Genomic DNA, 22596 nt, shown 5'->3' with positions numbered 1-22596 from the left:
ACCCGGGCCAAAACCCTGAAAGGACCAATAAATATGGGGCCCAACTTGCCCCTCTTCCGGAATCTGATGACACCCTTCCAAGGTGAGACCTTCAGAAGGACCATATCTCCCACCTGGAACTCCAAGTCCGAACACCTCCTGTCGGCGTAGCTCTTCTGCCGACTCTGCGCAGTCTGCAGTCTACTACGGACCTGCTGGATCAACTCGGTCGTCTTGAGCACCACTTCTGTGCTCCCGATGACTCGCTGACCGACCTCGCCCCAACAAATCGGGGTCCTACACTTCCTCCCATAAAGCATCTCAAAGGGAGGTCGATCAATGCTCGCATGATAACTGTTGTTATACGAAAATTCCGCTAACAGAAGGTACGTATCCCAACTGCCACCAAAGTCTAGAACACATGCCCTGAGCATGTCCTCAAGAGTCTGAATCGTCCTCTCACTCTGCCCGTCCGTCTGAGGGTGGAAAGCGGTGCTGAAATGAAGACGAGTACCCATCTTGTCGTGAAACCGCTTCCAGAATCTGGATGTAAAATGAACATCTCGGTCTGACACCACCGATACCGGCACTCCATGACGTGCCACAATCTCCCGCACATAGATATCGGCTAACTTCTCTGCCGATATACTCTCCTGGATCGGGATAAAATGGGCACTTTTCGTCAACCGATCCACTACTACCCATATCGAATCCACTCCTCGTGCGGTCCTGGGAAGCTTGGTGACAAAATCCATGGTGATGTCCTCCCATTTCCACACGGGAATGTCTAACGGCTGCATCTTGCCGTGAGGTCTCTGGTGCTCCGCCTTGACCTTCCGGCAGGTCAGGCATCTCTCAACATACCAGGCGACGTCCCGCTTCATGCAGGGCCACCAATAATCAGGTCGAAGATCTCGATACATCTTTGTCGCCCCTAGGTGGATAGAAAACCGAGACTTATGAGCCTCATCCATCAACACTTGCCGTACTCCACCCCAGTACGGTACCCACACCCTCCCGTGAAGCGTCAGCAATCCCCGACTGTCATAATCAAACGAGGCTACTCGGCCCACTATCCTCTCACACTTCTGCCTCTCCTCCTTGAGGCCCTCCACCTGAGCCTCCTTGATCCGCTCCAACAATGGAGTAATCACTGACATCCTCAAACACAGATCCCTGATAGGGGCTGCCGACACTTTGCGGCTTAGGGCGTCGGCCACCACGTTGGCCTTCCCTGGGTGGTAAAGGATCTCACAATCATAATCCTTTAGCACATCCAACCACCTCCTCTGCCTCATGTTCAGACTCGGCTGATCCATAAGGTACCTCAAACTCTTGTGATCTGTGTAAATAGTACAACGGACCCCATAAAGGTAGTGCCTCCAAATCTTGAGGGCAAACACAACCGCCCCCAGCTCTAAATCATGGGTAGGATAATTAGCCTCGTGAGGCTTCAACTGTCTCGAGGCATAAGCTATCACATGGCCTCGTTGCATCAATACTGCTCCCATACCTGTGATCGAGGCATCACAGTAGACTACGAAGTCCTCTACTCCCTCTGGCAAGGTAAGGATCGGAGCCTCGCACAATCTCTGTCTGAGGGTCTCGAATGCTGCCTGCTGCTCAGGCCCCCAACAAAATACCACCGACTTCTTGGTTAGTCGGGTGAGCGGCACTGCTATCTTGGAGAAATCCTAAATAAATCTCCGATAATACCCTGCCAACCCTAGGAAGCTCCGAATCTCAGATGGAGATTTCGGGACCTCCCACTGCATCACGGCCTCTATCTTAGCCGGATCTACCAAGATACCCTTCTGGTTGACGAGGTGACCAAGGAACTGCACCTCGCGCAACCAGAACTCACATTTGGAGAACTTTGCGAAAAGTCTCTCCCTCCTCAAAGCCTCCAGCACCTCCCGCAGGTGCTCCTCATGCTGCTCCTGCGTCTTGGAATATACCAAGATATCATCTATGAATACTATCACTGACCGATCCAGCATCGGCCTGCACACGCGATTCATGAGATCCATGAACGCGGCTGGAGCATTGGTGAGCCCAAATGGCATCACCACAAACTCATAATGACCATACCTGGTCCTGAAAGCAGTCTTCTGTACATCCTCATCTCTAACCCGCATCTGATGATAACCGGAGCGTAGATCGATCTTGGAGAACCAAGACGCTCCCTGAAGCTGATCAAACAAATCATCTATCCTCGGAAGTGGGTAACGGTTCTTCACCGTTACCTTATTCAACTCCCGATAATCTATACACATACGATGCGACCCATCCTTCTTCCTCACAAACAGGATCGGCGCTCCCCAAGGCGAACTGCTCGGCCGAATGAAACCCTTGTCTAACAGCTCCTGCAGCTGTGTAGACAACTCCTGCATCTCAGGGGGAGCTAGTCGATACGGTGCCTTGGCTATCGGAGCCGCACCAGGAATTAGGTCGATCCTGAACTCAACCTGCCTCTCAGGAGGTATCCCCGAAAAATCCTCGGGAAACACATCCGGGTAGTCTCGCACTATAGGAACATCATCAACTGTCGTCTTGCCCTTCTCCCGGGCATCCAAGACGTAAGCTACAAAACCGGTGCAACCCTGCTGAACATAGCGCCTCGCCCTTGCGGCGGAACAAAAGGTCGGTCCACGTTGTGGCCTCTCGCCCTGAATCACTAACTCTCCCCCACTGGGAGTGCGAACCCTCACCAGCTGAAGCTCACAATCAATCACCACCCCATTGGGGCTTAGCCAATCCATGCCCACAATAACCTTATTCCCACACAGGGGAATAGGAACCAGGTCCACTGAAAACTGCTCATCAAATAACTGAAGAGAACACCCTCTATGCACTCTGTCAACCCTCACGGTCCTATCATCTGCTATCTCAACCTCTAATGGACAATCCAGCTCCCCCGGAGCTCTACTAAATCTCTTGCTAAGTGCAAGCGATACAAATGATCGGGTAGCCCCCGAATCGAATAGCACCATAGCAGAAATGTCGTTCACAGAGAACGACCCTAAATAAAACATACAATCATAAGCAATAATCAATCAATAATAATAATAAAGAGATGAAGGGAAGATACATACCCGTCACCACATCAGGAGTCGCTCGCGCCTCCTCTGCTGTCATCTGAAACGCCCTGCTCTTCGCCACTGGCGTCTCGGCTCGGCCCTGCCGGCCATCTGTAATCCTCAAGGTAGCAGGGGCAGGTGCAGCCACCTTCCCTGCTGCAACTAAACTCGGACACTGGGACTTTTTATGTCCCCTCTGATTGCACTGAAAGCAAATCAAATCTGATGCTGCAACGGCAGTAGCAGGGGCCGTACAATCCTTACTCAAATGCCCAATCCGACCGCACTTGTAGCAGCCGGAACTCCCTGCCTTGCACACCCCATCATGCATCTTCCCACACCTACCACATCGACCATGGCTCGGCTGTCCCCTGGACCTGTGATCTGAAACCCTGGGCTTTTTGCCCGAACCGCCTGAACCCGAAACCGCCTCCGGTTTCCTCTTCTTCTCCATCTCGAGATCAATCTCCCTCTCCCGAGCCCTAGCAATCATGTCATCCAGCGTTTTACAGCTGGACAGGCTCACAAACTGGCGGATATCGCTCCGCAACATCTCATGATAACGGGCCTTCTTCATCTCCTCATCGGCTACGTACTGAGGAACGAGAAGAGCCCTCTCCCTGAACTTGGCGGTGATCTCCGCCACTGTCTCTGTAGTCTGGGTGAGGTCCTGTAACTCCCTAGCTAACTGCTGCACCTCAATAACCGGTGCGAACTCCGCCCTGAACCTGGTAGAGAAATCAGCCTAGGTCATGGCGTCCAATGCTGCGTCATCTCCAATGGAATGTCCGACCTCCTCCCACCAATCCCGTGCCCTGTCCTTCAGAAGACAGGATGCCAATCTGACCTTGTCCCCCTCGGGACACCTGCTAGTGCGGAAAGCGTTGGCCACATCCGCCAACCATCTAGTACTCGCTATGGGGTCCCGCGCCCCATGATAGTCCGGAGCTCCACATGCCCTGAACTCCCTGAATGTAAGGGTGCGCGACCCCATCATGGCCGCCACCTCGGCACGGAAGGTGCCCAATCTCTCATCCATCAGCTCTAGAATTCCCTCCTTGATAGAACCGAAGATCACAGGAGTCTGCTCTATAATGATGCGCGTAATCTTCGAAGAAAGAAACTCTCGGGTCTGCTCATCCATGCGCTCATCCCCCGAGCCTGAACCTGATCCCTCCCCGGCACCTCCACTGCCGGCTGCTGGTCTCGAACGCAAAACCACCATTCTGAAACACATCACAACTACATCAGAAAACTGAAATATCTCAAGGGATCATTGGTACTACAACTAGCTTCCTGGTCTTGTCTCAGCCTTTCTTGATTCGAGTACGGATCCTCTGCTTTCAGTAGCACGGGCCCATACTACCTTCCACATCTATCCGTACTTTCTTCAAGAACTGCCTTGACTCCACTAAGTCACTTCTACTACTACTGATCTCTGCTACTCTCATCCTAGGCTTGCCCTAGGGAAACCTCAGACTCAACACAACTAATCCTCAGCTGCTGAAGGCCTCCTTATAATGCTAATTAGCCACCACCTGAACACCATCACATGTGACGTGGCTCAGATAATCCTTCAAGTAAAAGACTCGTCCCTATAACGGTTGGACTCAAACAAGAGCTGCGCCATAGGGCCAATTCCAGCACTCTGGGATTATTCAACCCTGATCACATGTGGTGTGACGTGTTCACCTAATGGCTAACTCCCATCACTCAGAACCCCACAAAGCATGAAGCAAGCAGCATTCGGATAAAGGAAACATTCTCAGGCAAAACTATTCTCATAACGAGAAATTGTACTAGCATACAATGCTAAGCTCCTACTATCAGGCATAACCTAAACAGGCTATCCTACTGCTGTCTACTCAATACTAGCATGCAATACTCATGAAGCTGTAACACATAAAGCAGGCACATAAGGCATCCTCCTAAATCCTTAGTCTTATACTAGCATGCTGTTCTACTGAAACTGAAACTGAACATATAACTTGTATGGGTAATTTGGGAGTACTTACTTGAGCTCGGCTGATCGCATGCACCACACCTTTATCTCGTTTAAAAATTTCTTTCTTTCTAAGTGCTTTCAAAACTCTTTAGAAAACATTTTCCTTTTTTTAAAAAAAATCTTTCTATCTTCCCCTTAGTTTGAGTTCAGATACACCCAGAAGTGTATCCGAATCCCTCAAACCAAGGCTCTGATACCAACTTGAAACGACCCAAAAATACGACCCAAAAATTTCATTTTTCAATATAACCAAAACCATAATCTGAGTGTCATATCATAAAACCATACGTAATGTATCCCAAACATAATAAAAAAGAACACTGTGCGGAAAACTGTATCATATCTATGTCATATCAAAATCAAAACTGAATCAACTCCCAGGATAAAAGCTGAAGCTGTGGTGTGTGCGATGCCATCATCCCGAGCTCTTCCCTCTGCTTGCGGAAGTACCTGAAACCAAAACTGAAACTGTAAGCACGAAGCTTAGTGAGCTCCCCCAAACTACCACATACCATATAAGAACATATAAAGCACATACTGGGGCCTTGCCCCCTCCATCGGACCGAAGTCCGAAGCTGACTGACTGGGACCTTGTCCCCTCCATCGGACCGAAGTCCGAAGCTGACTGACTGGGACCTTGTCCCCTCCATCGGACCGAAGTCCGAAGCTGACTGACCGGGACCTTGTCCCCTCCATCGGACCGAAGTCCGAAGCTAACTGACTGGGACCTTGTCCCCTCCATCGGACCGAAGTCCGAAGCTAACTGACTGGGACCTTGTCCCCTCCATTGGACCGAAGTCCGAAGCTAACTGACTGAACATCGCATAAACACATACATCCTGTCTGAGCCACGGAGGCGTCAAACATACTAGCTACTGCATTGGACCGGGTCCTGAAACTACTACTAACTGAACGGGCCGGCATTGCGGCCTTAGACCCTGATCCTACTGGAAGGAAACTCACCTCGCGAACTGGCTGCTGTGTGTATGGCTCTGGAAGCTAACTGTTGCTGCTCCGGTATCTCCCCGGCTACAAGTCCATAAACACACTCAATCAAATACTAAACATTGCACTGGGTAAAATGACCCTTTTACCCTTGGTCAAAGTCAACTCTCGGTCAAAGTCAACTCACGGTTGATCTGACTCGCCGAGTTGGGCCGCCAACTCGCCGAGTCCCTATTCTTACTCCTCGACCCTACTCGCTGCTACTCGTCGAGTATGGCATCAACTCGACGAGTTCTCTTTTGAATCAAAAACTTAGGCAATCTGCATCCGACTCGCCGAGTCATATGAACAACTCGACGAGTTGTTCTTCGAGCTAAGAAGATTGCCTTGGACTCGCCGAGTTGTATGAACAACTCGCCGAGTCCCTCCATTACTGAGTCTACCGTCAAACTCGCTGAGTCCACTCCACTACTCACTGGTCCCACTCGACACCGCTCAAAAGGAAGAAATCGGGGACTCGCGACTCGACTCGCCGAGTCACAACCATGCAACTATTCTACACTCGATTCTGCTTGAATCCGTTACATACAAATGATAGATCTGAGTCCAATAAGCTGATTTACCACGTAAAGTTTCCAACTTTACGTGTACAAACACATGAAAAAGGGGATAAAGGCTAAAAAGGCACTTAAAAGGGTAGATCTAGGGTTATGATGAAAAATAGCTCCATAAAGGTAATAGATCTGGGCTCTACAACTCCTAAATGGACAGATCTAAGGATATCTCGACATAAAAGGGCTTCCATAACAACATAAGGCTTGAGAATAGCATCAACTAGATCTAGAGGGGTTTTTAAAGCATAAAAGGGAAAGAAATCCGAAGAATACCTCAAAGAACTCTGGTTTTCCCCTGAATCTTTGCTCTACAACTCTTCTCCTTGCTCCTTTCTTCTTCTCCTTCTTCAAGCCTTCACAAATGCACACAAGATCACATAAATTACTCAAGAACGAATTAGGGTTCTCTCACAGCTCTCTGAGGGTGAAGGAGGCGAGATTGGGTGCTATAAGGTGGCTTAAATAGCGGGCAAACCGGGGATTTAGGGTTTCTCACAGACAGACAGACTCGCCGAGTCCAGAATATGGACTCGCCGAGTCGCCAGCTAACACGTGCTCGAAATCCCGTCCCTACTCGGCGAGTCAGGCTATGAACTCGCCGAGTCCCTCTTGCAAACTACAAAATAAATACCATGGAATCATCATACCGGAGACGGGTCGTTACAAACTTGAAACACTTATCATAATTATCATGCTCCCACTAACATGATAATTGTTAGCATAACACTTATGCTCCCACTATCTTTGACATATATCCATAAATCAGCTGGACTTATAAAATCAATACTTTATTGACTTTCTTACCAAAGTTCAAATTTCTGATACGAGATGCTTTGATAGAACTTTATCAAAATCATACACATTTCCTTCGATAGCTCACATGTGTGTCTAAACAATCTAAGAACTATGAAAAGGGATGTCGTAATCATAGTCTCAATTGTTTAGATCTTTGTCATTTCTCACAAGTCCATGTTAGTGTGTCGGCTAACCACACACACTCCACTAACGACTTTGAGAATGCAAATATCACAATTGCTATCTACTTAAAACCTACTTAGTGAAAGCATTTCCTCACCATGTGAATTTGTCAAAACCATAATCACAAGACAAGGTTAGTGACAAATCCAAACTCATATGGACTGAACTTGTGTAATCTTAAAATCTTGCCACCTGGCAGCATAAGGGCCTACCATTGCTTCCAAGTTGTTATGAAAATAGTTGAGAACTTGTAGAATTCAGATGCATAGTCAACTTTAACTAGAATAGGCACAAAATTAGGAATATGTCAACACAATAGGTTACAAACCTCAAGCGTGTGCTAGTGATAAACTACAGGTTTTATTTTTGATTAGTTCTTGAAACTCTTTCAGGATCTTTAAGACTCCCACTGTCCTCTTGACATATAAGACTCTCTTGTCAAGAACCATTCCTTGACATACAAATATTCAAGATATAGTACGGATTCTTTATCAAGACAAACACTTCACACAATTGGCCTTAGTCGGTCTTTGTTTTATCCAAAACATCACAACTTACCAATTTCAAATTTACAAGAGTAGAAAGCATTTTACTCTTACATTTTCCAAGTGTTATAAACCTTCTTTAAGATGTGTCACTCAAGTTACAATCTTGGAGTATGACTCATCTTCTTGATTTAACCATTTCAACAATTCATGACTCCTCTTCTTAGCCATAAGAATGCACTAAGATGTCCTTAGAGGATGAATTGTGATATGGTTTCATAATCATTAAGATGATCATAAACATGATACTCAAGTACTCACCCATCATTTCAGATTCGAGTAACTTTTATCTTTCTGCCTAATTTGATTCTTCTCATTCGTTCTGCTATACATTGAAACTTTTCCAATGTTTCAGAATTATACTTAAACTTGTAAGTATAACCATACTTACTAAACTTTAGTAAATCATGAGGAATAGCCTTATCGATCTTTGTAGTGGACCTGACCAGCGCAGACCCTAGTGTACTCGTCCCTTTGTCCTTCACTTGACTCACATATACACGTGAACAAGGAATTAGTCTTAATTTTCATTCATCATACAATACAACTTGCATGATTCCAAGTTTCGGTCTAATTGAAACCTGGGTGATGAGAATCTTTCCTTATTTGGTAAATTTGGACACTACCACAAATGAAAGAATCAAATTCATATATCCATTATTTCTAGAAACATACAAACATCAATTTTTCATAAATGCCATTGCAAGGAGATATAAAATAAAATAAAACAAAATTTTATTTATTTATAAAATGTGGAAAAACCCTTTTCCTTACAATGCAACTTTAAATGAAAACTATGCTATTACATATTTCCTAGCAATCTATCATAACCCCTAAGTAGTAACTCAAGAATCCGATCTTCAAACCATGTGATTGAAATCCATCTTCACGATCAGATTCATCATACTCTTCTTTTAAGCTTCCTTCCTTTTGCTTGATCCTGCAAAACATCAAAATGCAACCTAGTCACATCATGTAATAAGAATCAACAATTAGAAACTTAACAGAGTTAGATAGTGTACTTACCTGAAGCAGAGTCAAACTTTTTGATTCTTCCTTCTCTCAGATCTTTCAGGTAGTCAGGGCATCTTCACAACCAATGCCCCTTCTTTTGGCAATAGAAACGTATGGACTCATTGGGAATGGTACACGGGACTATCTCAGACTTAGCTATTTTGTCAACCGAGTTGACTATGGTTGATCCCTTTCCATTGGGAAGAGAAACCTTTTCTGGATTTCCAATGTTACCATTGTCAATGTCCATGGAAGTTTGGGAAGTCGATCTTCCAATCAAATTTGCTTTACCAGTGCTCCAAATCATTGCTGATTCAGCAGCATCAAGCAAATAGGTAAGATCATTAAGGGTCATGTCATGGTATGTCATATAGTAGTCCTAAAGGAACTCACCATGTGACTTAGAAAGTGATTGAAGAACCTAGTCAACAACCAACTTCCTCAAGACTTTGACAACCAACTCTTTCGGCTTGTCAATATGTGACTTCATCTCCAAGATGTGAGCACACATAGACTTTGCTTGCCAATGTGACTTGAGTAACCTTGAACTATTCAAGAACTTGTGAGATAGGGAGAATAATTGGAGGAGGTGGAGGAATTGAAATATGATTTCCATGATCCAACCACGGGACATCATATTCATTAGGAAAGCATGTTTCAAGAGATTTGGGAAGGTTATGGTTGTCTGAACCAAATATCTACAATGGGAGAAATTCAAGTTAGTTGATTTAAAGTCCTTAATATAACACCCAATATAAAATATTAAGGCTAGGACCCAACACAATATTTTATAACTTGGAAGAGGGATGTCGTAATCCAAGCTACAAAATATTTGAAGGTATACGAATGACGATTCACCAATTTCCACCATGAAAAACGAAACAGATATTAGGTTTTAATTGGTTTGAAACTCCTAGATCTTTTGAGATTCATTGAACGTTTCAATGGCATGTTTAAATCTCGATTGTGCCCTCTCAAGTTTGTGACGGGGATGCCGAGGATCACAAACAAGGTGTGAATAACCATGCAAATATATTTGGTACTCTTAATTTTTATCACTTAATCGATGTGTCGGTTAACCACATGCACTCCACCGATCTATGATAAACCTTAAGCTACCCTTTGCCAACCTTGTTAAATCCAAGTTAGTGTGCCGGTTAACCACACACGCTCCACGAACGACTTAAGCAAGGTGCAAAGTGTGATTTCATGGGTTAGCACCAAATTCACATTTTCCTAAAGTAACTAAGATTGAGAATTTATAAAAGGTTTAGTTAGTTTATTTTTTATCATTATACTTATAACGAGAATTATAGTCTTTGTCCTACCTGTTCGGCTAACGACCCTCCACCAGTCAAGGAAGCGGTGGGTAAGAGTGGACAACCATTAAGCTGCCATTTTATAGGCAACAACCTTATACCCCCCCCCCCTTATAGACCGGCTTCGTGAATGAGGCCTACTAACGGTAAGAATGACTTTGTTCTTATACATATATATATATATATATATATATATATATATATATATATATATAACTATTAACTATTAATATTATAATAGTGTAAGGGTTGAATTTTTAACTTTAAAAATTCTAAGGGTTTAACTTGGAATTAAAGTATTCATGAGGGGAAACTTTACAAATTCCAAAACTTGAGGGCAAGTTTATAACAATTCAAAAAACTTTTCAATTCCATAACTTATGATTTTAAAGTAGTTTTTAATGAAAAACTCTTCAAGTTTCGTAACTTGAGGACAAGTTATGGAAGACTTTAAAGCATTAAAAAATGAGACGCTTCATTTTTTATAACTTATGGAAATCTTATGATCTTTAAAAATCATAAATGAGACTTTTCATATAACTTGAGGACAAGTTACAAAAACACATATTATGAACAACATCTAGATCAATTTGGATCGAAAACAGATTATCACATAATTTTTCTATTAATCTAAACTAACTCATAAGAACAAGATAATTCAAATCAAACAATTTTCATGAAATTAGCCTAACAATTAAACTAATACAAAACATGAATCTATTGACAATTATCTTTTGAATTGGATTAGAATGATCATTATCACATCAAAAACAGGTTTATAGGTTCAAAAAACAGCTTAGGGTAATAATTCTAGTCCAATTTCAGCCTTAAAAGTCGAAAATATGTTGTCAGAGGCTCCTACTCGTCGAGTGTATAAACCTACTCGACGAGTAGGAAAAATTTCTTCATGGACTCGGCGAGTCCACAGCCCAGACAGCCAGAAAATCGATTTTTTCAGCTTTTTTTTTTCAGCAATTTTCATCAAGTATAATTGAAAACAAGCCTAGTCTTTAATACCACTGATGGGTTTTGAGCATTCTAACACTCCTATGGTGTGCATGCAACCCTATTAACCTTGGATCTATGCTTTCTCTATTATACATGTGAATATTCAATATTCCAAGGTTTCGTCCTAACTAGCATAATATGAAGTATGTACAATACAAGAATCTAGTAGAATGGCATACCTTTTATGCGTGCTTGATTCCTTAGAGCTTTAAGATCCTAGCACCAATAATGTGGATGCCTCAAGTGGAATCACAAATCATCAAAAACACCTTGAAAAGCTTGAGAGAATAGTAACCACACTAGAAATCGACCCACTCTTGTATCCTCACACACTAGTTCCATTTTATGTGCCAAAGACCTCTTTATATAGTATGGAGGATTAGGGTTACATTCATGTAAACCCTAATACTCATGACCTTTCATTTCCATAGGATCCATGGGTTAAAAACTCCATGGACTATCCTTGAAAGCTTAGCCCAACCTAAATGAACTTGGCCCATGCTATATATATAAGATTCCATATTTAATTAGTTCCCTTATTATCACTAAATTAATTCTTAATCAATACTAATTAAATTATATAATTCCATATTAATATATTAGAACTTATAATATATTAATATAAATCATAAACATACTATTCTCAAAAGACTATCTATATAAATTGTTCCGGTGAAGTGCAACTTAAATGACCATGCTAGTCTCAGGTCGAATACAAACCAATAATTGTTATGGGCTTAGACATCTAATCCAACAGTTAGATCATAGTTGGAGATCTCTTCAAATTCCTCCAGATCGTCTATATACTTAGGCATTAAATTCATTAGTTGCACCTTATGGAAAAGAGGTTGGAACCACACAAATTTGGTCCCTCAAGTTATAGACAATTGTCATATCCATCATACTACAAATATTAAAGTCTAGGGACCTGATATGTCATTATGGAAAACATTATGGTACACAATATAAATGTACCTTACATGTAATGAACATTACCACATAGTCCTAAGGCCACATCAATATGTTATTTTCCAACATTCTCCCACTTGGCCGAGTAACTATTTATATACATGTTTCATTATTTGGCCAAGATAAGTTCATCATGTTTCATATTAATACCAAAAGCAGAAAAGTACAGTCTGAAGCAGCATTTTCGATATGGGACCCCCACCAATCATACTATGGTACTTCATATGAAACTTAAGATTAAGTTAAGCCATATGACTATAGATCTAAGTGGTCATGCATTATATTTGTCTATATAAAAAGTAATTGTGCACAAGTTATGAATATAGACAAATTGCATTTTATTGAGGAATAATAATCATGTACTTGAATAAATTAAATTAAAATTAAAAGTTCCATTAAAGCACTATGCTAGAATTACATAATAATAGTTGTACCCTTAAACCCATATTGATGACATGTTCAAATAATTTGGTGGTAAACCTTTCGTATCGGATCCGCTAGCATATTATAAGTGTTATTGTGTTCGATACAAATATTATTTTCCCCACTTGCTCTTAAACGAACAAGTATTTTGTATCAATGTAAAGCCTCATTCCACTATAATTACTGCTAATGGAAAACTTATAGAGGCAACATTATACCAATAAGTTTTATTCTAATGGCCTGGAAATGGAGTTTATGATCATGAGTCATGTGATTTATTTCTCAACAAAATTCAATGGAAAGTTTCATTATCTATGAAAATAAATTCACCATCATAGTTGATATTATTGTCAACATTTATTTATGACTCCCCCATGATATTGACCAATTGGCTTCCATGAATTCAAACAAGCAAGCACATGATTAGAATTCAAAGACACACAAATTATAAACTGTGAATTATTCCATTGAATCCTATCGTTGCCTATAAAACCAGAAATTGAGAGCAAGGTTATTGCGATATAAGGTGTTTGGATAAAGAAAAAAGAAAAACGATGTGTTAGGGATATATCTATCATATATGAGTAGGGAATTAAACTGCAGTGCGTTGAGAAGAAGCTGCTTCCATGGCACTTCTATTGTACCCATTTCTAATCAGTTTCCTTAGAGGCATCTGATTTTACATCGGCTCTCTGAGTCTCAGTTCCTAATCGTCATCTTCCTATTCTAATAAAAGAATAGTTTTATTCTCCTTTTGACATGTATCATCTTATTAGGGCTCCTAATTAATGCATATTTTATTCTCATTTTGTCATGTGTCACCTTATTATATCTCCTAATTAATGCATACCACTTGTCAATCTATTGATTATTCATTTTAAATTTCAAATTTTAAATTTCTCACTTTAATTACATTAAATTAATAACGTTAGAATAAAAATTAAAATAAAATTAATACAAGTTATAAACTGATATAATTTCACATATTTATTTAAATCAATCATTATAATTTTATATAACTAAAAGATCTCTTAATTAATAATTTATTTAAAATAATTGATTAATAATTTTGAGTTTTTACTATAAATGTTTAATTAATTTTGTAACTGTGGTTCCCATGGGTTATAAACTAAGAGTCGATCGGAGAAGGATGCCAAAAACACCAGAGATGGAGTCTACCTGTTAGGACTACAAAAGTGGGAAACGAGAAAGACGACCCTTTCTTTCGTCATCTCTCCGCTTCTTTTCCAACTCTCTGCCTCTTTTTTCATTTCTTGGTTTTGGATATATTTTTCCTTTCTCTCCATTTCTCTATAATAGATAGAGAAAGAAAAAGGTGGAATGTTATTTCTCATTTTTTTTAATTTCTCAGCCTTAAACAAATAAGGGAAATATAAATAATTCCATTTTCCTCCTCTCATTTCTCTGTACCGAACACTCCCTACAGGGCTAGTCCATTGATTTTTCATACCTGGGGCGAGATAAAGAAATGATGCCCATATATTTGTATGGAACGATGCACCAAACGTTTATATAACAAAAATTTGTTAATCATAAGCACAATGAATTTTTTTAATTAATTATATTTCATATTAATACAACATTATATTTATACCCTTCAAAAGTAAATACAATACCAATACATTATACATTTCTACAGATTGAAAATCTACCTCACACTATCTACAATAACAATGCCTCAAGCCTTTCTAACTAACAAATAAAACAAAATATTAATAATTGATTAAATTCACAATATCTACAATAACAAAACCTCAAGTCTTTCTAATTGAAAATTAAAACAAGATGTTAATAATTGATTAAATAGATAGGAATAATCAAATTTAAACTTTGAAGGACTATATATAGCCCGTAATATTTATATGTTAATCAAGTTCATTTAGCAATATATTAGAGAAAGATGGTAGATATACTATTTTAGTTATGTCTACAATCATGAAACTAAAATAACCAAAAAAGATGAATGGTTTATAGAGTTATATAAGTAGTTTTGAACTCCAAATATTCAAATCGTCAAGTACTCAAGGTGACAGTAGGTTTCAAAATCACAACATATTCAAACATATTACTTTAACTATTTTTGACATCGAGAATCTTCAAAACAAAAATACAAAACTTAGCATTTACAACATCAAATAAAATTCAAACTGAAAGAGAAAAGTAAACATGAATGAAAAGACAAATATGAAGTTAAAGACATGAATAGATGAACTCCAGAACTTTATAAATCAGAAATCAAAACACATAAAATAACCTCCAGCTTTCAAATAAATTTCAAACTTTAGAGTTTAGATTAAAGATAACTCAGATTAATTAGAAAGAAGATCAGAAAGATAAAATACATATTTAATAGATACCGAGAAATAAGAATTAATAATAATCAAATAGAAAAAAATACTTGTAGTAGCCTGAAGCAAACTTTAAATTCCAATTCTGAAGTCTCTAACTCTTGTCTTCACTCTTCACTCTTCAAACTAAAAAGTCAATAGTAGCATTGTAGCAAAACTTAAAAACTAAGATTTATTCGCATATTAAATCCAAAAATCGATTAAATGAGAGAACATATCAACTATTAAGGAATTGAATGGGTAACAAAACAGATTAAATGGGGGAGGGCATCAACTATCATCCATGGATGGTATACAGATGGGATATAGAAATCGCCAAATCAAGACCAAAATTCTGAATTAAAGAGAGATATCGTCTTTTACTTTTAGAAATTGAACGCTTAGTCTGCTGAAATACCAAATGCAATTGGAATGTGGGAGACTGAGGTGTATAGCCGTATTGAAGAATCAAGAGGTTAGGGATAGATACCGATAGGAAACTCATCGTCTTCTACACTGTGATTATTGCATCTTCGTTTTCCAATGCATCAAATTGGTAATTTTAGTTTTCGCGCCCTTGCTTTCCTACCTCGATTGAAGAATCGTCGATGGGAACATTCCAACACCAGTTCAAGAGCCGAGTTTACCTATAAGAGATTGGGCTAAAATTATGCCCCTTTTTCCTTGCTGCCCTGGAGATTTGCCCAAGCCGCCCATGTATTGGGCCGGGCACTGACTCGCTAATTATGTGAGCTAACTATTGCACCATTATTAAAAACTAACGACCGGGTAATCCATCATCAATCATCAATAATAATTATCTATTCGTTTGTTTTCAAGATTATTAAGGATACAAAATTGGTTCACATAATTAATTATTATCAGATTCTTTATTTTTGAAGTCTGAAATTAACACCCCTTCATTTTATATATCGTCAACTACATCATGAAACCCCCTTCTTACTACATCATGAAACTTTAACCTGACGATGTTTAATTAAATAAGATTATACATCGGAAGTAATTATTCATATGTTTTTCTAAATTCCTTGTAAATATCCGAGTTATTGCATTGCGACTACCATAAGTTGGTAGGTGAAGGCAGAGCCACCTTGGACTATCGTTTGAATGCTTCAAGCCATTTGCTTGCTGTTATCATATTTGAATCGCTCCTTATATCTTATCTTAAGTTCCTTTAATTTATTTAGTTCATTCTAATAATTAAACAAAGTCAAGGTAGACCAATACAAATTGTTAGCTAGGGGAAAGCCGACGTAGGCCCAATTTGGCCTATATATTAATGATACAAAGCCTTGCACCTTTTGCAAACAAGTAGACAATTTCTAAGGTCGCATATATCTCCATCAAACACAAAAGAAAACCGTTGTTACTTTTCAAACTATCAATGGAAGCCTCTCTCATATATATCTCCAGTTTCTTTTCTTCGACCACCACCACCAAAACAACCACCACTACCTGTCCGACTGTGATCCACTCTTATTTGAAAACCACAAAAACCCGACCCCATAAATCAAACTCAAATGTAATCCTATGTTGCCAAAGTCCAAACTACATCCCTAACCATATTCAAGACCCTAACCGAGTACGCATCTTCGATACCACTTTACGTGATGGTGAACAAGCACCGGGTGCCTCTATGTCCCCTAAGCAAAAGCTTGACATAGCTCATCAACTTGCAAAACTCGGTGTTGACATCATTGAAGTAGGGTTTCCTGCTTCCAACAAAGCCGATCTAGAAACTGTTAAGTTGATTGCATGTGAGGTTGGAAATGCAGAGGTTAATCAAAATGGTCGTATACCAGTTATTTGTGGTCTAGCAAGATGCAATAAGAATGATATCGATAAAGCATGGGAAGCTGTGAAATATGCCAAATTCCCAAGGATACATATTTTTATAGCAACAAGTGAGATTCATATGAAGTATAAGTTAAAGATGTCGAAAGAAGAAGTGATTGAAAAAGCGAGGACCATGGTTGCATACGCTCGAAGTTTGGGCTGTAATGACGTTCAATTTAGCCCGGAAGATGCCGGAAGGTACATTTTTCTATTAAGTGTATTACTTATATAAACTTACGAAATATCAATTGTATCATATCTCTTTTCATAGTTAACTTTCAACGATACAATTATTGTGTTTATGTTTCATATTAATTTGGTTAACCATTATAAAAATATAATAAACGTGTGATACACGGCATAAAAAGTGGGATACTATACATGGCATAAAAAGAGTTAGAGAACTTATGAGTGGTCGCATCCATATTCCAATGCTACTATTTTAAACTTTGATTCCATAAAGTCTTTTTATATTATTAAAAAAAAAAAAAAAAAAAAAAAAAACCGAACCGCTCCACACGATATTTAATTTAAATAAGAAAACCAGAAATTTAAATTTTAAGAATTGTCCCTATGTTCCGATCTCTATGTTTTGTTCAATTATAAGATTGTCTCGTCCTTGAGTTTTGTTTTTCCTTGACCGGTCCAATGAGTTTTATACTGCACAAAGACATAAAATAATTATATTGTTTTTGATAAATATTATTTTGTATTTTTCTAGTTTTTTTATTTGTTTATATCTTTTATTGTTTATTTATTTTGTTGGTACCAACCAATGGTACCCCACCTTCACCCATCCTTGTTTAGAGATCCAGCAACCACCTACGATTACCATCTATACCCCGTTCACCTTCGACAAATACAACTGACAACCCTTATCACCTCGAACAACCACCACCCGTCACCACCCCCTTTCACCTTGGATCCCCTTCCATCCCGAGAATCACTACCTGTCACCCCTTTTCTAATGGTTCATCGGTATCATTAGTGATGGAGATGGCGGTCTAGAGATGTGATGAATGGCCTTTAGCAGATTCGGTGAGGGTGGACCCATTTTGCAGAAATCAATCTATATTTCCATATCGGCAACATGAAGTTGTTTGACAATAAGGTGGTGGTTAGAGTTGGTCAGGAATGTAAACGAGCCAAGCCGAACTCGAGCTTGGGTAAGCTCGGGCTCGACTCGTTTGAAATTCATGGGGCTCGAGCTCGAGCTCGGCTCGATCTGAGTTTTAGTTTCAAAGTTCGAGCTCGGTTCGTGGATGATTTAAATTCGTGGATGATTTAAAAGGCTCGTGCTTGGCTCGGGCTCAACTCGTTTGCCATGCATGCTTAAACGAGCTAATGATCGGCTCAAACTCGGCTCGGTTGATAGTCGAATATCAAGCTCATTTGTATTTTTAAGCTCGGTAAAAAGCTTGTTTATCATTAATTATTAGATATTCAACAATATAATTAATTATTTAATTATAATTTAATATCCAAAATTAGAATTAAAAATTATATTATATTATTATGTATAGGCTCGTGAGTCTAATCGATCTAGGCAGATGAAGCTCGGGCTTGAGCTCGTTTCGACAAATACAACTGGCACCCCCTTTTACCTCGGACAACCACTACTCGTCACCACCCCCTTTCACCTCGGATCCCCTTCCATCCCGAGAATCACCACCCGTCACCACCAACATCGTCACCCCTTTTCTAATGGTCCATCGGTATCGTTAGTGATGGAGACGGCAGTCTAAGGATGTGATGAGTGACCTCTAGCGGATTCGGTGAGGGTGGACCCATTTTACATAAATCAATCTACATTTCCATATTGGCAATAGAAAGTTTTTTGACGAAGAAAGTGGTGGTTAGACGTGGTCAGGGATGTAAACGAGCTGAACCGAACTCGAGCTCGGGTAGGCTCGGGCTAGACTCGTTTAAAATTAATGGGGATCGAGCTCGAGCTCGGCTCGATTTGAGTTTTAATTTCAAAGTTCGAGCTCAGTTCGTGGATGATTTAAAAGGCTCGGGCTCAACTCGTTTGACAGACATGCTTAAACGAGTCAATGCTCGGCTCAAACTCGGCTCGGTTAATAGTCAAATATCAAGCTCATTTGTATTTTTAAGCTCGGTAAAAAGCTCATTTATCATTAATTATTAGATGTTTAATAATTATTTATTTAATTATAATTTAATATCCAAACTTAAAACTAAAAATTATATTATATTATTATGCATAGGCTCGTTTAGGCTTGCGAGTCTTTTCGATCTTGGCACATGAAGCTCGGGTTTGAGCTCGTTTAATAAATGAGCTTGAAACTAAACTCGAACTCGGCTCGGACAAGTTTAACTCGAGTTTAAGTTGAATTTTTTAACGAGTCGATCCCGAATAGCTCACAAGTAGCTCGACTCGTTTACACCCGTAGAGGTGGCGTACAACGGACCAAAAACTTCTAGCGGCGTAGTGGGTGAGGTGGGGGTAGGGTCTATTTTAGTATTAAAAGCTAAAAATTATAAATATATAATTAGTAAATAAAAAAAATCAGATGTTGGACCAAACCATAAAGACCATTAGTGTAATTTACTAGTCCGACCATAAACCCAAGACTATACCGCCATGCACCTCCACCATTCTGATCCGCACTCTGTTCGACGAGGAGCCACCCAGGCCACCAAGGAAAACTCCAAATCCCCCGTCAACTTACCGAGTTTGCGAGAAGGTAGATCGTTATATACGACTCATGTGGTTGTATGCTTCTATAATTTGAAGGACACACACGTTGATTATGCTCAAAACGAAGGTGAATTGACCATAAATCCATGATGTAGCCCAATTTCTTTTTTGTGTTTTGTTCCACTTCCTTTCTGATTTGTGCAATTTGTTAGGATTAGGGGTTGTTATTGTTCATCACTGTAATCTGTGTTATGTTTGTTAACAGATCTGATAGAGAATTTTTATATGAGGTTCTGGGTGAGGCTGTTAAATCGGGTGCAACTACTATTTGCATTCCTGATACTGTTGGCTATAACTGGCCTCGAGAATTTGGGCAGCTTATTGCTGACATAAAAGTCAACACCCCTGGAATTCAGAATGTCATCATTTCTACTCATTGCCATAATGATCTAGGACTTGTTACTGCCAATACTTTAGAGGTATATATATATATATATATATATATATATATATATATATATATATATATATATATATATATATATATGCTTAAGTATATCTTAATCATTATGTTTTTATATTAAAGTTTGATTCATAACTTCATATGCTTACCTATTCGAATTCCAAGGAGCTTATTCGGGTGCAAGACAATTAGAAGTAGCAATAAATGGAATCGGAGAGAGAGCTGGAAATGCTTCTTTTGAAGAGGTGAGTGTAATTTACAATGAAGTGTTCTTCCATTGTTGCTTGTTTTTGATAATGTAATATTTGTTTATGATAGGTGGTGATGACTATAAAAAGCAAAGGAGAATTATTGGGTGGTCTTTACACTGACATCAAAACAGAACACATTGTTATGGCTAGCAAGATGGTATATGTCAAAACTTAATTAACATCTAATAATATTTTTAAACACTAGTTCTTGCTTCACTTTGAACATGCGTTGTTATATTTATAGGTGGAAAAGTACAGTGGACTAATGGTGCAACCACATAAAGCTATTGTTGGTACTAATGCATTTGCTCATGAAAGTGGAATCCATCAGGTCGGTTATATATATATACAATTATTAACATGTTATATAATATATGTCATGTACTCATGTGGCTTGATTTAATAGTTTTTACTTAAATTACTAGACACATGACCTTGCTTTCTATTTTGTAGGATGGGGTTTTAAAGAACAAAAGCACTTATGAAATCATGTCTCCTGAAGATATAGGACTTCACCGATCTAATGAGTCTGGACTTACACTTGGAAAACTTAGGTATACTGAATTACAGTTGGTTCATATAATTATATGCTCCATGATTATTATTAGCATATGATTATTTAATATGATCACTTCCCATTGATTTATTAATGATTTGCAAATATTGTTATGCAGTGGTCGCCATGCTCTAAAAGCTAAACTTTTTGAGGTAAAGTGCAATGTTGATATTGTGATCTTTTGAAAAAAAAAACGAGCAACTTTTTTAGTTATGTATTAAACATATGTTATTTTCTCTCTAGCTTGGTTATAACTTTGAGGGAAATGAACTTAATGATCTTTTTTGGCGCTTTAAATCCGTAGCTGAAATGAAAAAGGTAGTGAAAACTCTTTCTTTTGATGGTATCTATATCAAATGTTTATTAACCAAGGAAATCATTTTTTTAACTATGCTTGAATGTGAGTTATATAATTAACCCTACTATTTGCCTTCTTTATCTCCCAGGTTATCACTGACGACGACCTAATAACATTGGTATCAAAATGAGGCATTGGTATTTACACATAGACACATAACTTTCTTTAGGTAATGCACCATTTTAATCTTATGCATAGTCTTATTATTTTAGATTACTTAAAATGTGTAATTTGTATTGATCTTTCAACATATCTTCTTGTAGGCCCTATTCTATGACCTTATCACCGGACTCTTACACATTTATGTCTTGGTTTTGTTGATGATCAGTGCATTGAAAACAAGGTTAGAGATTATTTTGTGCCATAATTAAACATGAAGAAACAATAAGATATAAGTCAGAATTTACTTTATAAATTGGTATGCTATTAACTTTTAAAGGATGTAATTAAGGATTGGGCTTAGATTTGTTACTTAATAGCTATAAAATTTCGAAATTGTATATTTATGTAACATCTTGATGTCATTGGGTTCGTTTAAACTTGGGAAAATGCTTAAAAAGCTATTAAGTTTATTCTTTTTTATTGCAATCAGGTCATAGTAACTTCTGTTGTAAAAGTTGTACCATATATTGGGTTTTTAACATCTTGATGTCATTAGGGATTGGTTATGTCCGAGGCAGTGATTGTTTGTTGTAACTAAATTTCATATAAATAAATTTCCTTATTATTTAAAAAAAAACGCAAAATAAGTTTGATAAAGAGCAGATTGGTTGGAAAGTTAAATTGATATGAGTTCTTATCATCTTTCTAATTTAGGGTCTTGATTTGTTTTTGTTTAGAAAAAGTTTTATTTGGATGTTTTTTAACTTTAACTTTGTTTGGCGTTTCCCTGGTAATTGGATGAGTCGTATTAATACATTTTAGGGTTCTTGTTCTTGGTCATTTATTGAGAGACATCGATTATGTTGATTACTATTTAGTTTCTATAAGACTATAACTTTGTATAAAGGACAAGATAGTAAATTTGAAAATACTGTTTTCTCATGATCATAGCCTTGCCAAACGCTACCATGTGGTATTTTGACTAGAAGAAGTCGAGTGATTGGCTGTTTTGAAAACATATTAAACACAAACTAATATAATGGTTACATAATAAGAAAGATAATAAATCATAACCATATACATACCTAGAATATAAAGTCCATCATGCTTTGATACCACT

General features: G+C 38.7%; 1 protein-coding gene across 1 annotated transcript; it reads left to right on the top strand.

Annotated features, from left to right (window-relative positions):
- The first annotated feature begins 16568 nt into the window (after positions 1 to 16568).
- Positions 16569 to 22107, top strand: LOC145094520 (2-isopropylmalate synthase A-like). The gene is made up of 10 exons (XM_079032685.1): positions 16569 to 17282; positions 20012 to 20223; positions 20372 to 20454; positions 20528 to 20617; positions 20705 to 20791; positions 20914 to 21014; positions 21135 to 21168; positions 21260 to 21334; positions 21463 to 21543; positions 21638 to 22107. The coding sequence occupies exons 1-9, from the start codon at positions 16633 to 16635 to the stop codon at positions 21502 to 21504; spliced, it is 1374 nt and encodes a 457-aa protein (XP_078888811.1). The 5' UTR covers positions 16569 to 16632; the 3' UTR covers positions 21505 to 21543; positions 21638 to 22107.
- Positions 22108 to 22596: the final 489 nt, after the last annotated feature.

Source organism: Lactuca serriola, chromosome 1 (genome assembly GCF_051521515.1).
Source record: "Lactuca serriola cultivar US96UC23 chromosome 1, Lser_US96UC23_V15, whole genome shotgun sequence".
Taxonomy (NCBI): Eukaryota; Viridiplantae; Streptophyta; class Magnoliopsida; order Asterales; family Asteraceae; genus Lactuca; species Lactuca serriola.
The sequence above is the reverse complement of the archived record's forward strand: the minus strand, read 5'-3'. Positions and strand labels throughout refer to the sequence as shown.

Excerpts from the sequence above, each read along its gene's own strand:
- LOC145094520 (XM_079032685.1), top strand. The coding sequence starts at position 16,633 with ATGGAAGCCTCTCTCATATATATCTCCAGTTTCTTTTCTTCGACCACC. Across the intron at positions 17,283-20,011 it reads AGCCCGGAAGATGCCGGAAG|ATCTGATAGAGAATTTTTAT; the intron begins GTACATTTTTCT and ends GTTTGTTAACAG. Across the intron at positions 20,792-20,913 it reads ATGAAAGTGGAATCCATCAG|GATGGGGTTTTAAAGAACAA; the intron begins GTCGGTTATATA and ends TCTATTTTGTAG.